The sequence below is a fragment of the Sturnira hondurensis genome, unplaced genomic scaffold, assembly GCF_014824575.4.
Source record: "Sturnira hondurensis isolate 20B ecotype Veracruz unplaced genomic scaffold, ASM1482457v3 Scaffold0006713, whole genome shotgun sequence".
Lineage (NCBI taxonomy): Eukaryota > Metazoa > Chordata > Mammalia > Chiroptera > Phyllostomidae > Sturnira > Sturnira hondurensis.
This window is the reverse complement of record NW_028079344.1, coordinates 5353838-5369862: the sequence shown is the minus strand read 5'-3', so window position 1 is coordinate 5369862 and position 16025 is coordinate 5353838. Positions and strand designations below refer to the sequence as shown.

Genomic DNA, 16025 nt, shown 5'->3' with positions numbered 1-16025 from the left:
ATATATTAAATAAATAATGTCAGCTAAAATGTAGGAATAAATGTTATGTATATAGGGATCATTAAATATTAACAAGCCTAAAAAAAGATAAGCAGCATGACACTGTAGCATTTTAACTGTTAAGTAAAATCTACTTTAACTACTACACCTAGTTATCTGATAGCATGGCCTGGAAATAAAAGTTGTGCTACATTAAATTAACTATCAAACTAAATAAATTTTAGGAAAAGATAATGCTAAATATGACTATGATGTATTAGCAGTCCAGAGGCAGATAAAACAAATAATAAAATACAGATGAGCTGATCAGGCATATTAAAATACAACAGGAGACAGCATGACTGTGAAGCAAACTACATTACTCTGGGCTGAATCTGTATTTTGAAAATGTTTATTACTGCTTTTTCTATCATACTTACATCTCTGTGTCCACTACTAGCAGAATCATGGAGTGGAGTATCATCATCTAATCCTTGTGTGTTAACATCTGCTCCAGCAGCTATAAGTATCTTAGCGACATCGTAATATCCAACATTGCAAGCTTCGTGCAGTGGTGTCCAACCTAAAGTTAGAATACTAATTTAAGCATAAGGTTCATTTGTACTAATTCAATATATATATAAATGCTTTTATATTCTAAACCATATGTGACATATAATTCTAAATGCATATAGCACAGAAGGAAAAATAAATAACAATAAATAAATACCTAGAAATATGACTAATCTTACAGAATATTCATTCATGGTAATATTTTATTTCCACTCAGGCTAAATTCTTTGACAAAAATATTAAACATTTAAGCTTATTTAACATACATAAACTTGCTATAACATAATCATGTCAACTACGGGAAAAGAACAGAAAAGGAGGCAAAATACTACTAAGCTTGTAAGGGTCTTTCAATCAGTAAACAAAACCCCCTTTGTTTTAAGGGCTTTCATCTGTTAAGACTACACAATCTTTTTCCACCTTAATACTTATTATTTTAACTAAAAATTAGGAAACATAAAAAATACATGGGAGAAAATAAGTATTACCCAAAATCCAACACCTAAATATAATTTAAATAATTTTGCATAAATCCTACTAGATTATCTCCCTCTCATTTTTATAATTTTAAAACAAAACTGGAAAGGTTGTTTAATCTGCTTCTTTCACTTACTACAATGAAAATAATTCCCATGTCATTACAGTTTTCTACAACATACTATTGCAGTGACCATCTCTTATTTCTTTTAATAAGTTTATTTTATTGGTTATGCTATTTTCCACAATTTTCCCCACTTTATCCACCCTCCGGCCCCATACCTTCCAACCCTCCAGAACCCCCCCTACCTTAGTTCATGTCCATGTAAGTTCTTTGAGTTCTGTTTCCCATACCATTTTTTATTTCTCCCTGTTTATGTTATGCCCATCAACTAGGCTTCTTCCCTTTACCTTTTTGCCCCTATTCTTCCCTTCCCCCTCCCCACTGAAATCCCTCCATATGTTGTCCATTCATGATTCTGTTTCTGTTCTAATTGTTTGCTTAGTATTTCTTTTCCTTTTCTTTTAGGTTTATTTGTTGATAGCTGTTTTTCATTTTACTGTTCATATTTTTTATCTTCTTTTTCTTAGATAAATCCCTTTAACATTTCACATAATAAGGACTTGGTGATGATGAACTCCTTGACCTTGACCTTATCTGAGAAGCACTTTATCTGCCCTTCCATTCTAAATGAAAGCTTTGCTGGATAGAGCAATCCTGGATGCATGTCCTTGCCTTTCATGACTTGGAGTACTTCTTTCCAGCCCCTCCTTGCCTGCAAGTCTCTTTTGAGAAATCAGCTGACAGTCTCATGGGAACTCCTTTGTAAGTAACTGTCTCCTTTTCTCTTGCTGCTTTTAGGATTCTCTCTTTATCTTTAATCTTGGGTAACTTAATGATGATGTACCTTAGTGTGTTCCTCTTTGGGAATCTCTGGGCTTCCCAGAGGTCTATTTCCTTTGCCAGACTGGGAAAGTTTTCCTTCATTATTTGTTCAAATAAATTTTCAGTCCCTTGCTGTTGTTCTCCTTCTGGCACCCCTATAATTTGGATATTGGAATGTTTCAGGTTGTCCCAGAGGTTCCTATGTCTCTCTTCATTTTTTGGAATTCTTGTTTCTTCATTCTGTTCTGGTTGGATATTTATTTCTTCCTCTTGTTCCAAATTGTTGCTTTGAACCCTGGTTTCATTCTTGTCACTGTTGGTTCCTGAATATTTTGCTTTATTTTATTTTGGGTATCTTTCATTTGACTTTTCATTTTTTTGGCCAAGCTCAATCAGTTCTATGAGCATTTTGATTACCAGGGCTTTAAATTCTCCATCAGATAGGTTGGCTATCTCGTCATTGCTTAGCTCTCTTTCTGAAAATTTGCTCTGTTCTTTCATTTGGGCCCTATTTCTTTGTCTTCGCACACCTGTTAAGTTGTAAGGGTGTGGGGCCTTAGGTATTCACAAGGGCAGGGCAACCCTCCTTGCTGTACTGTGGGGTTGCCTATGGGGGAGGGGCCAGAGAAGCAACAATCCAACTTGCCTCCTTGGCTGTAGCCCATTTTCCAACGTGAGACAGGGAGTTTCTCCCACTGCAGCAACTGCCACAGTCCACAGTGAGCCTTAGTTTATCCTTCAGTCAGCCCTATACACAGGGTCTGCCACCTCATTGTGTTTTTTTACACCTGGCCCTGCCTGTGCCACGGGTTCTTACCAGTCTGGCTGATGTTTTCTTTAATTTCTTGGTTGTTAGAGTTCCATGCAATTTGATTTTCTGGCACTTCTGGTTGTTTATTGATTTTAGACTGGTGGTTATCCTTGTTTTGGTTGTACCAGGAAGTGAAGGGTTTCTATCTACACCTCCATCCTGGCCGGAAGTCTATCTCATAATTTCTTTAAATAAGCTCCTATTAGTGGGCATTTAAATAATTTCTAATTTTTAAATATTAGTAACAGTGCTGTAACAAATATCCTTACAATTAAATCTTTATGCATATTTATGATTAAACATTTAAGAGAGATACTTAGAAGTGGCTTGTTAGATCACAGGAAAAATAAAATCTTTTTGGTTTTTGAGAGATAATATCAAGTTTAACTCTCATTCTTTAACACTCACCCTATAGCAGTAGTTAGTCCCCAACCTTTTTGGTACCAGGGACCAGTTTTGTGGAAGACAATTTTTCCATGGACCAGGCAGGGGCTGGCGGGATGATTTTGGGATGATTCAAGTGCCTTACATTCAAGCTTAGTCCCTGCTGTGGGGGCCTGATTCCTAACAGGCCTGGACCAGTAATGGTCTTAGAGGTTGGGGACCCCCACATATCACTCTTTCCCCAGTTCACACCCAACAGAGAAATAAATTCCAGGTGTATTCTAGTAGGGATATGTGTAAAAGCTAAACAAAAACAAGATTTGGAAACAATAAAACATAAGGGCACAGTTTTATGATATAATGGCAGAAAAGGCTGCCTTAAATAGAATACCAAAGAACCCATAAATAAAAACAATAACTGATATTACTGTATTAAAAACTTTAGTACAAAAATAATGTAATGAAAATTCAAACATAGCCAGTAAAAATATTTACATATTTGATACTTAAAACCTATTAAAATAAAGAGCTCTTACAAACTAATAACACTACCAAACCGTAAGAAAAATGGGCAAAGAACTGGATCTGGCAATTTAAAGAATACATATGAATTTACCATATGCACAAGAAGATATATTCACTCACACCACTAAGACAATCCAAAGTAAAGATCCTTTTTTCCAATGGTCAGATTGCTAATGATTAAAATGATAATATCCAGTATTAGTGAAGAGGTAAGAAAAGAGCTCCTTCATATAAGTACTTTGAATGGCACAGTAAACTGATAAAAAGATTTTGGGGGTAGGTCATTTGCCTGTATTTAAAAAAATTTTTAAATGTGTATTCCCTTTGATTTAGCAGATTTCCTTCTAATTGAAATCCTTCCATAAGGATTTATACATACACAGAGATATTTCTACAAGAGTGTTTTCACTAAAGTATTGTCTATGGAATCTATGCTATAAGATACTATACAGCTGTAAAAATGAATGAAATAGAAGCACCTGTATACACTGACAGAAATATCTATAAGGCATTAAGTTAAAAAAAGCAGGCTGTATAAATAAAGGCTGACATTTATAGATGAGTCATTTGATTAAAAAATTATGTTCATTTTACACATATATATGATAATGAAAATGCATGAAAAGAATGACCGCCAAATTGTTAACAATAGTTCTGCAGGAAAAAACTGTGGGGAGGGAATGCATGGTATCATCGTATGTGAAACAAAAGAGAAATTCTGTATTGTTCTCTGCATACTTTTACTGTTTGAATTACTTACTAAGAATGTATTGGTATGGATCTGAGTAATTAAAACACTAGCATGTCTCCTAGACAGCTATTCATGTTCAAGCTAATAAAAGTTCTTGAAAGACTTAAGAATGAATTAACTACTTTGAAAATATTATATAACTCTAATCCACCTAAAATAAACCTAAATTGGATAAAAATATTATAAATCTATCAACTAAACAACTAAACACTAAATTTAATATTTAAAAAATGTGAGTAATTACTGACATGGAATTGTAGCAGAGATCAAGATTTTATGTACACAGTCCAAAATAGTTTTGTAATAAAGTACAGTTTAGAACTCTTTTGTTTCAGAAAGAAGAATAAAAAACTGTGGATTAAACTGTAACCCAAATCTATTTAGATAAATTTTAAATTTTAGTTTCTTAGTTTTAGTTTTTAATTACTATCCTTACCTGCAAAATCTTTCACATTCACATTTGCCCCTAGACTTATTAATTCTTTGACTTGTTTCACATCTCCTCGAATAGCTGCCATGTGTAAAGGAGTCTCACCACGTTCATTTCGTTTATTAACTTTATCTTTTTGTCGAGATGAGGAACTGGGAGTTTTCTTTTGGGCTGGTGTTGATTGTGATGAATGATTTGGTGTGGAATCTATAATTAGAAAGAAAGTTAACAGAAGTTCCAGGCTAAATATTTTGTATATCCATTTAAAGGCTTTTTATAGGTAATGTCCTAATTTCCTAGAACAGGAGGAATATCTTCTCACCCTATCAATCTAAAACTTGACCCAAATACATGGAGTAGATCTTCCTTTAGGGTTATCATGAGCTATGTTGCATGAGCCAATTTAGAAAAAAATGTTTTATTCTGTTTATTCATGAAACTGGCTTAAAATGATTAATAAAGTATCAGTTATACATCTTAAAAGGGCTTGCTCAATAATTTGATAAATTACAACAAAAAATGTATTTTTCATGACAACTATTCTAAGACGTAGGTGAAATGGCATTAAAGACTTGAGTCACACCTCTCAGTCAAAGTATTGGAGTTGTACTCTGGTATTAAGTACAAATTAAGGTTGAGAATGATTTTAGTATAAAAATGAAATTTAAGAACTATAAGAAATAAAGTCTGGAAAAGGCCTTTAAAAAGTGGGTGATGAGGAAGAAAATGTGTTTTGCTGTGATTCCCAGTTTTCGATTTTTGTTGAGTTTCTATATCAACAACAAGAATGGTAAACTAGATGATGTCCAACATCCTCTTGTCCCCATAACTACTAGAGAAAGACAAAATAAAAAAATGCTTTCTTTCTTTTTTTTTTTTTAAAGATTTTATTTATTTATCTTTAGAGGGGAAGGAGAGAGGAAGAGAAACATCAATGTATGGTTGCCTTTTGTGCGTCCCCTGCTGGGAGTTGGCCTGCAAGGAACTGGCCTGCAACCCAGGCATGTGCCCTGACTGGGAATCGAACCGCGATCCTCTGGTTCGCAGGCCCGTGCTCAATCCACTGAGCTACACCAGCCAGGAAAAAAAATGCTTTCTTATCAGTTAAGGATTCAAGAGACATGTACAGTGTTAATAATTCCGAAATTTACAACTATTTAAAAGAAACAACTGCTGTGAGAAAAAAGTCTGTGGGGAAAAATTTTCTAGTGTAATTAGAGCCCTAAAGTAATAAACATCATCCTTTCCATAATAAGAAAAAAGTTTAAGGTTTACCTTTTGAATTTTAAAGTATATTGTGTAATTATCCATTTTCTATCCACGACTTTCTATAATGTATACTCTGTAAGAGCAAGCACCTTGTCTATCTTATTCATTACTTTATCTTGATGTCTTAGAAGACTTTTGGTATATAGTGGCACTCATGCAATATTTGTCGAATGAATAAATGAGTTTTATTATAATCTTTATAATCATATTATTAAGAATATGAGCTGTTAAACTTCTTAAAAACAAAAGAACATACTTGTAAATTCACAAAACATGCAAGGGATTCATATGAAATTTTCTTAGCCACACCAAAACAATATTCACACACACACACACTAAAAAGTAGTACTATTCATAATGGCAATGAGATACACATAATAAAAACATGGGAAATTATTTATGAAATGGATAAAACAATGAACCCTAAAATCTAAGTATATTTATATGCTAGCAAATAGTTTGTTATTTCGAAGACTTTCCACTCTCATTCTCTCTCTATATATATATTAATAAAGTTGACTAAGACGTACCCTTAAATAAAAAGAACCATCTGCACAGGTTATTATAATAATCTTATTTACATTTAAAAAACAAACTATAACAGCCCAGGATGGTGTGACTCAGTGAACTGAGTGCCAACCTACAAACTGAAATGTCATTGATTCAATTCCCAGTTAGGGCACATGCCTGGGTCCCCAGCTGGCGTCATGTGAGAGGCAACCCATCAATTTTTCATGTTTCTCTCACACATCAATGTTTCTCTCCCTCTCTTTTTCCCCTCCCCCCTCTCTAAATAAATAAATAAGATCTTTAAAAAAAAAGAATAACATTCTTAAAAAAATAGTAGTAACTATGTCAGCCCAGTTGTCTGGGTTTTATCGACCTTTTTAGCTCCTTTACATGAATTAGCAGGTTGGTCTGTTTGTTCCTTGTTTGTTTTGGTCCTGGTGGTAAGCCATTTTCAATTATTTTTGCAGGGTACAGTACATGAATAAACACACACATGCTTCCTTAATTGGAAGTGTGAAATGAAATACGAGATAAATGTACATAATATACTGCAGATATTTTTCTTTTTATAATAATCTACATTTTAAATAATAATTAATAAAATAACAATAAAATATAGATTAAACTGTTTCTAAAAGTCATAATATGATAAGCTTATTAGTCCACCAGCAGGGTGCTAGTGAACTGAAAAGTAAACTATAAACCTAGAAGAAACTTTATAGAAACTGGGGTCAAAAAAAATTCTTTGGTGAGGTAAAAGCACACAGTTTGGCAACAGATTTCTGAAGTTGACTGACCAATTTTTAAATTGCTCCTTTAGTTAGCAAATATTACTAAGGGTCCACTAAATGCAAAGATTCCTGCTCTTGTATAGTGTTTCATCTAGTGGAGGATATAAACAATTGTAACACAAATAAATGTGACGTTACAAACTTATGCTACAAGAAATTCTGACTACCATATATCAAATAAGAATAAAAATTTAAAGTAGTTAAAAATAACTTTTAAGACAAGGCTGGAGTCTGAGGGAAAAAAAGAGTAAACATGAACTCAGTGATGGTAAATATCACCTGGACTGTTGTCTCTTGCTGTCATCTGCATAAGAAGTGCCATCTGCTTTCGCTCTGAGAGTGGGTAACCAAAAAGAATGCTAACTGGTGTGGACTTCTTATTTCCAGCTTCCTTTTTTGTTTTCTTCTTTTCTGGACCTTCTTTCTCTGAAATTATTAAGTACGTAAGAATTTCAACCAAATGTAAGCACTCACAAGCAAAACACTGATGACTTTTTAAAAACAGATATATGTTTATACATGTATGAGAAACATATGAAACAGCAATAGTCAGACAAAAGAGCACATTTATTATATAATCAATTTTCTTCCTGAATGTGTTCAAAAATTAATTCTATTGTTTTCAGAGAACTAGTAACATTTGGAAATTTACTCCCAGTAAAATTTGTGTTTCAATAATTAAAAAAAAACAAAACGTTTATTAAGCACTGATCGAATGCCAAGCTCCTGTTCTTCGAACTGGAGAAGGAGTTTTATTTTTATTTTTTATTTTTTTAAATTTTATTTATTTATTTATCTTTAGAGGGGAAGGAGAGGGAGAGAAACATCAATGTATGGTTGCCTTTCGTGCATCCCCTGCTGGGAGTTGGCCTGCAGGGAACCAGCCTGCAACCCAGGCATGTGCCCTGACTGGGAATCAAACCGAGATCCTATGGTTCGCAGGCCCGCGCTCAATCCACTGAACTACACCAGCCAGGTGTTTCAATAATTTTTTATTAAAATTTAACTTCATCAACCACATTTCAAATATTCCTTAGTGTTACATTTTTGAAACTTTTTTCATTCATTATAATTTTATTCTTTATTACTGCTAAGACTATATGGCAATATTCCTTCAAATTACTTCCCTAATTCCACTAATGATTTATGCAATCTTCTTTTTTTATTCTTTATGCAATCTTCTAAGAAGATAATGTGTATAAGACATGTTTCAACACAGAGTAATTATTGATAAAAAAGACTGAATCACTTTATTCCAGTCATAGGAAAGTTGAACAAGAACTGTTAACTGAAGTTAAAATAAACAAGGACTTGTGTGTGTGTGCATGCGCCCGTGTGTGATGGTGAATGGACATCTTGCAAAAGTTACAAAATGTCTGAAGATTTTTCTAAGTGATTTGATCTGTTCTAAGTCAACTCTCAGACTTAGCTATTAGGGAAATACTTTGGCAATGCAGTCAGCATTATCCATTAAGTGCAAGGAAATTAAGATAGAACTGGATTCCTCAGGTCAAAGATATACAAATATCTGTTTTTCCTTTAAGACTTCTCTGGGAGTTAATTCAGGTGGTTCTGTAAGAGCTAATGCAGAAATTCAGCCTATTAACTAGGCATATATTTCTTGAGAAACCCCATACAAATATCTGGGATTTACTAATCTAGGTTTGAAGTTCCTACAAAGAGGGTCTACAAAAGTAAATAAATAAGTAAAATTAAAAATAAATGTACAACAGAAAAAATCAGTGGAAGAAAAAAGCTTAGTTGTTAATATTGTGGTGTTTTTAGGCAGATGTGTCCAGTACCTTAATCTACTCTAGGAGACAAGCATTTATTAATCTAGCACATTTCAAGAAAATAAAAGCTTGATATTATTTAAATACCATTAAATATTATTATTTACATCATAAGAACTTAAAGTAGTAATTCTTGTAGTGTACCACTTAATTAGAATATACTGGCACCCTAATGACCTAGAAAAATTAGATTTCCTAATATTTAAAATACTTCTGCCCATAAATCACTCAAAATTCAATAGTTCCCGAACTGTCCCTTTGGTTGATATTTGATTTTACCTAACAATAACAAAAAATTTCAAGATTTAAGTCAGTCTTTATTAAGAGTTCTAATACAGTCTTTATTAAGAGTTCTTCATTTTCCTCACTTCATCTTCGTTAATGACCCAATTTAGTATAAATCCAGTGTCAGCAAGGTTTCACCTAACTTACTAAATTTCTCATAAAGCCCTAAACAGGTCTTTTGGATAAGACTGTATTTTTCTGAAACATGTACTTTTTCCTAATAATGTTCTGTTCATTTTGGTTCTCTTGTATTTAATAAGGAATCCAAACTGTTGTTGTTTTAATGGTTTTCCACATGAATAACAAATTTTTAAATATTATGAGTGTACTTTTCACCTAAAAATAAAATATTTAACAGTGAAAATTTTGTAGAAAATAGAAAAGATGTATTGAGAAAAAAACTAATACCTAGTATTAGAGGAAACAAAATAAATAAAAAACACATAGTATCTATACTTAAAAATAATTTCTAAAATACTGGGAAAAGTTTTGTCTTTTATTTAGTCATTTGCAAAACAATTTATGCTTTTGGTTTTAACTGCATTTCAACACAATGTTTTAAAAATAATATGCTCTAAAGTGAGATTCTCAGTTAACAGAAAAAGTGAGACACAAATTCATTATTAGAATTCCATGCTGACAAATAATCAAAGATATAATTATTATATTTTGAAAAGGAAAAAACTGGATATACTCCAAATAGTCAAGCAAAAATTCAAATTAGATATTATCATCCAATCCAAATTCAATTTTTTTCTTTGAATGACTTTAGTCATTCTCTGATGTCATGTTTTGCAGGAGATAGGAAAAGAAAGTAAGTAAATAGTAAGGTGGGTAAGATAGGTTTGAGATAATTATATACCATTCTTCAAAATTGTAAGTATTAGAGTAACATGTCCCAAACTATGCTTTTTAAAGTTTAAAGTATTAAACAAAGCTCTGGCTATTTTGGATCTGTCTTGCAAATAATTTGTTTCCTGTGACCTGTTGTAAGTAAAAAAAATGATCACACACTACATATTTGAAAGAGTTAGGTACTTCTAAAGTTTTAGTAACTAGAATACATATTTATGTCTAAATAACTGGTCAGTATTTTAAAACTTAAACAAAGGAATACTGACACATATACTATTTATAGCACAGTCTAATCTAGACTTGAAATTGCACTTAGCCACCCTGCAGATATTTTTTTTAATTCAAATGATTCACTTATGACCAAAGAAAAACAGAAAAATGGACTATTCAGCAATCCAATGTTCTTTATTTAAAGGTTCAGAGAATCTTCAGAAATATAGAGATGTCTTAGTCTCATCATCTTCAAAACAATGCTTTCTTTTCAGGTCTTGTCGTCAGAATAAATAGAAAGTGCAACGCTGTCACATTCCAATTAAGTGTAGAGTATATTAAAGAAAAGAGACAAAACTTTTTCTTGGGGAACTGGTTCATAAATTTATCAGTGTCTCAAAAACTAAAGAATATGACATTTTCCCACAAAGCAGTCAATGTGAAAGGCAACATCTCAAATACAGATGAACATAATTAAGAAAAATAATTTGAGAAAAAAATGTTGCCATTATTCTTTGGTTCTAAAGCATCTACATAAATCTCTAACAGTTGGGTGCTTATTTTATCTTTTGATTTCCTGCAAAGATATTCAGATCATGAATGGCTTTATCACACATAGCCCTTTGAGGTACACCATGGCACTTAAAGAGTCCCATTTTTAACTTAATGCTGATTACAAACATGACCCCCAGCCCCAAATTTTGATAACCAAGTACTATTGTCTTATCATCTCAACTAACAGTGTTAGGATAATTTTAAGAATAATTAGTTGGTTCTATACCACCCCTGCAAATTTATAAAATGAAGTATATCAGAAGGTTTATTTTAGATTTCAGCATATAACTGAATGTCATATTCAGAAAAGCAGACACTTAGATACCTAGGAACTAAGTGATACTTTACATTAAAAACATTCAAAGATAAGAATATAAGTCCATTTAAAAAAAGACAACACACTTCACTAATTAGCTGTCACATACTAGAAAATACATTTTTGTTTTAAAATATTAGCATTTACCATATTTTGCCATGTATTACACACACTCTTTTGCTCAAATTTTTTGAGGGGAAAATAAGGGTGTGCATTAGACATGAGCGTGCATTATACAAGGGAAAATACGGTGTATCTTCTATCTGGAGAAATTATGAAGCATAATACATGGTGTCATAGCCTATAGAAAGGTTCCAACACAGTTAACAGTAATGGTGTTTCTCCAGGAAATCTAATATTTTAAGCTACTTTTAATATCAACATAGGCAGCAAAGTCAATAGACTAAAGAGTTCAACTTGAAAATTTTATACAATGTGTTTTTTTAAAAAATAACCATGCATAATTAAAGGGTCAGACTGACACTGTCAGTCAAAAGATGACACTGTCTATCAAAATCAATACACTTGGTATACCATGTGAAGGGTATACAGCTAAGAGACTAAGCACCTTGGGTATCTTCCTACAGAGGTTACTACAAGGGATTGTAGTAACAATCCCTTGCACATTATTTTCTACACAAATGGTGCCCTGATGTTGTACTGTACAACATCTGAGTGGCAGTTCTACAGTACTTCTGCTTAAAATGTTCACACATAGCATGTTTTGGATGGGATGCACTACTATCTCAACAAAAGCTAGAAAATTTGGTTATCATCACTTAGTTCACTTATTCAGCCAGAAATATCTATATACTGGTTGGAAAGAAGTTATTCGTAGTACCATAATTAACTGTGATTAACAGAAACCACTGGCTAAACAGGAACCCCTAATAATCTAATTACCTGAGTATGTCCTGTAAGAAGATATAAGTCTCTCCCCCCAATTTTCACTTGTATGTCCTGGATCTGAATCTACAGAATGAGAAGAGACAGGAGAAAAGAAAAAAGCAAACGAAGGGAAATGCAGAATTCAACAAACCAACATTTTTCAGAAGACCACTAGTTAGTTAGTCAATGATAACACACTGTTTTTCCAAAAGATTATTTTTTTAGGGTACAGCCAAAAGTACATGTAAAATCAGGTCTGGCAATACCTAAGATTTCAGTTTTTTCAACTAGAGTATTAAAATTAAGAAAGTCAAGCATGCAGTCTTCAATAGATATTACTGATGCTATTTATTAAAACATATCATGGCCTTTGAGGTTATATAGTTTTTCAAACTGTGAATAATGATAAAAAATGCAGTACTCTACCACTGTTTTTCTGTTTAGAATCCATCTATAGAAAACTTGAATAATGAACTTTAACCACCCTTTTTGTTTTAAGAGGGCCAAAACTACTCAGAAGAACACTTTGGACTACAGTATCATTGTAGACTAAAGATCTTTCTATAAATTATACACATTTCAAATAGTATAAAATACTACACTGACCACTACTAAAGACCTCTTAGAAAGAGAGCCTAAATCAGAATGTTTACCAGCTAAGGTAAGAATATGGAATTCTGCCTAACAATTCATGAGACACAAATAGAATTAGATAGAATTAACTTGTGGCATTATGGCTGGAGCAGATATTTTTAGTTATAAACAATATGCCAATTTAACTCACAATAATATTATTCTGATACTCATATTCTCAACTTATTGACACATACTTTTTGTGCAGTATCACTATTATGTACATTAAAATAGGAATTCAGTTAGGTATAAGATAACAAAACTGTTAAAAGAAAATCTTTTAGAGACCAAGTAACCCCTAAACATAGCATTTGAAAATTTTAAAGATAAGCCTATAAGTTTACCCAGAAGGCTCACTCAATTGAAAATGAAATCAGTAACAAAGTAACATTTAGAACAATTCTAAAGCAAGCGGGTTAAATGACAAACCTTTCAATGAACACTTATATATCAAAACTGAACACATTAAATTGGCAACTAAAAGAATTCCATGAAGAATATTTAAAATTTTATTTAAAAACAAGCAAAAATTTAAAATGGCCTCCATAGATTATATAGGGGGAAGAAAGGTGATAACCAGGAAGTTGTGCCAACAAATAGAGTTAAATGGATTACTAAAGAAGATCATATTACTGTGACAGATTAAAGCATATGAATAAACTGAATACTCATTAACATAGGAGGTAGTATAACAGTTTATCCAAATCTTCCTTTAGAAGTAATCAACCCACCCTCACTTCACACACCCCTTAACTTTTATTTAAATAACTATGTTCACATTTGGGGCATCTAAATATGTATTCTATAAAAATTTAATTGAAGAGCTTAAAAATTAAAGCTTCCATATCCCAATCCTTTCCACAAACCACTTCCTTCTATGCTATACTGTGACTAGACTACAGTGAAACTATTGCTACCTATTGAGGGTTTTTTGTAAAACTCTTAAGCGCTAAACAGAGTGATTATCTCTCCATCATATGTTCTTTATAGCAAGTTGAGAATAAGAAAAAAAAATACCAAGAATGATTTAAAAGGTTTGCACTGTATGTCAGAAAAAAAATTTAATAGCCCTGGCTGGTGTGGCTTAGTGGACTGAGTGCTGGCCTGTGAACCAGAGGGTTGCCAGTTCAATTCCCAAGTCAGGGCACGTGCCTGGGTTATGGACCAGGTCCCTTGGTGGGGGGTGCATGAGAAGCAACCACACATTGATGTATCTCTTTCTCCCTCCCTTCCTCCCCTCTCTCTAAAAATAACTAAAAAATCTTTTTAAAAAATTATAATAAAGAACCATGGGGGAGGGACTGGAGTAAATCTGTAATAAATAACCTCCATGAAAATCACCAAAAGGTGATTAGAGAAGCACTGATTTAATCTGCTACTTTAATATAGTTATCAAAAAATCATATTAGTTTTACTTTAAAAAGTTCCTTTGTCTAAATCTGCTTGACTCACAGTAAGTAGAACAAATCCTTTGATGGCATCTAAAGCTTAAGGAAAATAAAACTTCTAAGGCTGGCAAGCAGAGAAGATTAAGTTTAAAACATTTGAACATGTTCTACGACTGCCACCATGGACTTTGGGAACAGATACTATGTACCTCTTTGTATTTTCTCATACCACATTATATACATATGCCAAAAATAAACTAGCAATCAAATAAATAATGCTTTCTAAGAGGAAACAAATATTTTATAAAAGTAAAGAATGTTGTATCTAATTATTTAAATAATACAAACTAAAATGAAGTCAATACTACTCATTTACTTCTTACAGGACAGAGATCTATCAAAAACTAAAGAAAAACACATGTCCCAATGTTGTTTGAGGTAAAAGAATATTCATATACTGCTGGATGCTTTGTAACTATAATCATTTTGGAGAAACATCAGAGAAATGTTTACTTCTTTAACCCCGCAACCCTTCTCTTAGGAATGAAAAGAAAGAAATGATTCAGGGTATAATAAAAATACAATGTGTAAAAATGCTTTTGATGACATTGCTCATAACAAAATAACTGCAAGTTTAGTTTAGAGGCCAAGGAGAGATTCACTCATGTGTAGCCTCTAGATAGCTGTTCAGTACTTTCATGCCAACAAATTGTGGCTTTCCCTTGGATGCCATTAAACTAGGACAAAAGGAAAATAAATATGATTTTATGACTGGTTGTGCGGAAAAGATTGCTTAGGTACAAACATCAGATATTAGTTACTGTGATAAAAACCTTATGCTATACAGTAGCAGCACTGTAAGGCAACTACCCAATATTCATTCTCTTCTTTTTATCAGAATTACTCCAAATTTAAATAGGGTGATGATCTACCCACCTATAAGAGAATTTGATGTTTCAGATTTCCCAGCAACTAGGGTAGCCTAACCAATGAGATGCAGGCAGAAGTTCTAGGAAAGTTGTTTCATCAGTAAAATAGGTGAAGTCTCACTGGGAGAAAAATACTTTTTGCATTTGGTTCTTGCTCTATTTTCTGCCCAGGAAGAAGCAGATAATTTGACTATAAAGCAAAATGCCAAAAACAAAGCCTATATATGAGCTAAAAGTGGCAGGGTAGAATGATGAAAAGAGCGCAGTCCCTGATGGCATTATTGAATTTTACAGGCACAGCAGTTCACACTAAGATATCTCAAGATAAAGACTAAGAATGGCTCATTTCACTAATGGCATTACTGCTGATTTTGGGACCAGTGAGCCTTCCTTGGACAATATGAACATCTTTTTAAAAAACAGTAATGACTTGTGTTTTATTCACAGTCATTACTGAATGTATAATTTAAATAATAATTTCATTATTTCATTACTGAATGTATTATTTAAAAAATTCAAGCCATACAAAAGTATACAAAGAAAGTAACAACCCCAAATCCTGGAAATAAAATGTTAACATCTGGTGAGCATCATTCCAAGTACCCCTCTAAACACATATAAAGTCAAAGCAACTATGAGAGAAAGAGAAAAAGAAATTTACATAAGAATTGGAAAACCTATACACGCACTATTTTAAAATAAAAAGCTGTAAGATTAATTTAATTCAACACAAAAAACTAAAGGAATTGCTTCTTTTCTATATTATATACTAAAATATAAACACACG

General features: G+C 32.6%; 1 protein-coding gene across 3 annotated transcripts in view; it reads right to left on the bottom strand.

Annotated features, from left to right (window-relative positions):
* The window catches only part of ANKRD12 (ankyrin repeat domain 12), a 154561-nt gene that overhangs the window by 70469 nt on the left and 68067 nt on the right, over positions 1–16025 (bottom strand). For 2 of the 3 annotated variants that reach the window (XM_037050353.1, XM_037050354.1), the window contains exons 4-7: positions 12304–12372; positions 7666–7812; positions 4823–5023; positions 420–562 (exon numbers count right to left, since the gene is read on the bottom strand). In XM_037050353.1, the coding sequence (XP_036906248.1) occupies positions 420–562; positions 4823–5023; positions 7666–7812; positions 12304–12372 (560 nt within the window). The remainder of the gene's footprint in view (positions 1–419; positions 563–4822; positions 5024–7665; positions 7813–12303; positions 12373–16025) is intronic. The other variant, XM_037050355.1, reaches the window with a different exon arrangement.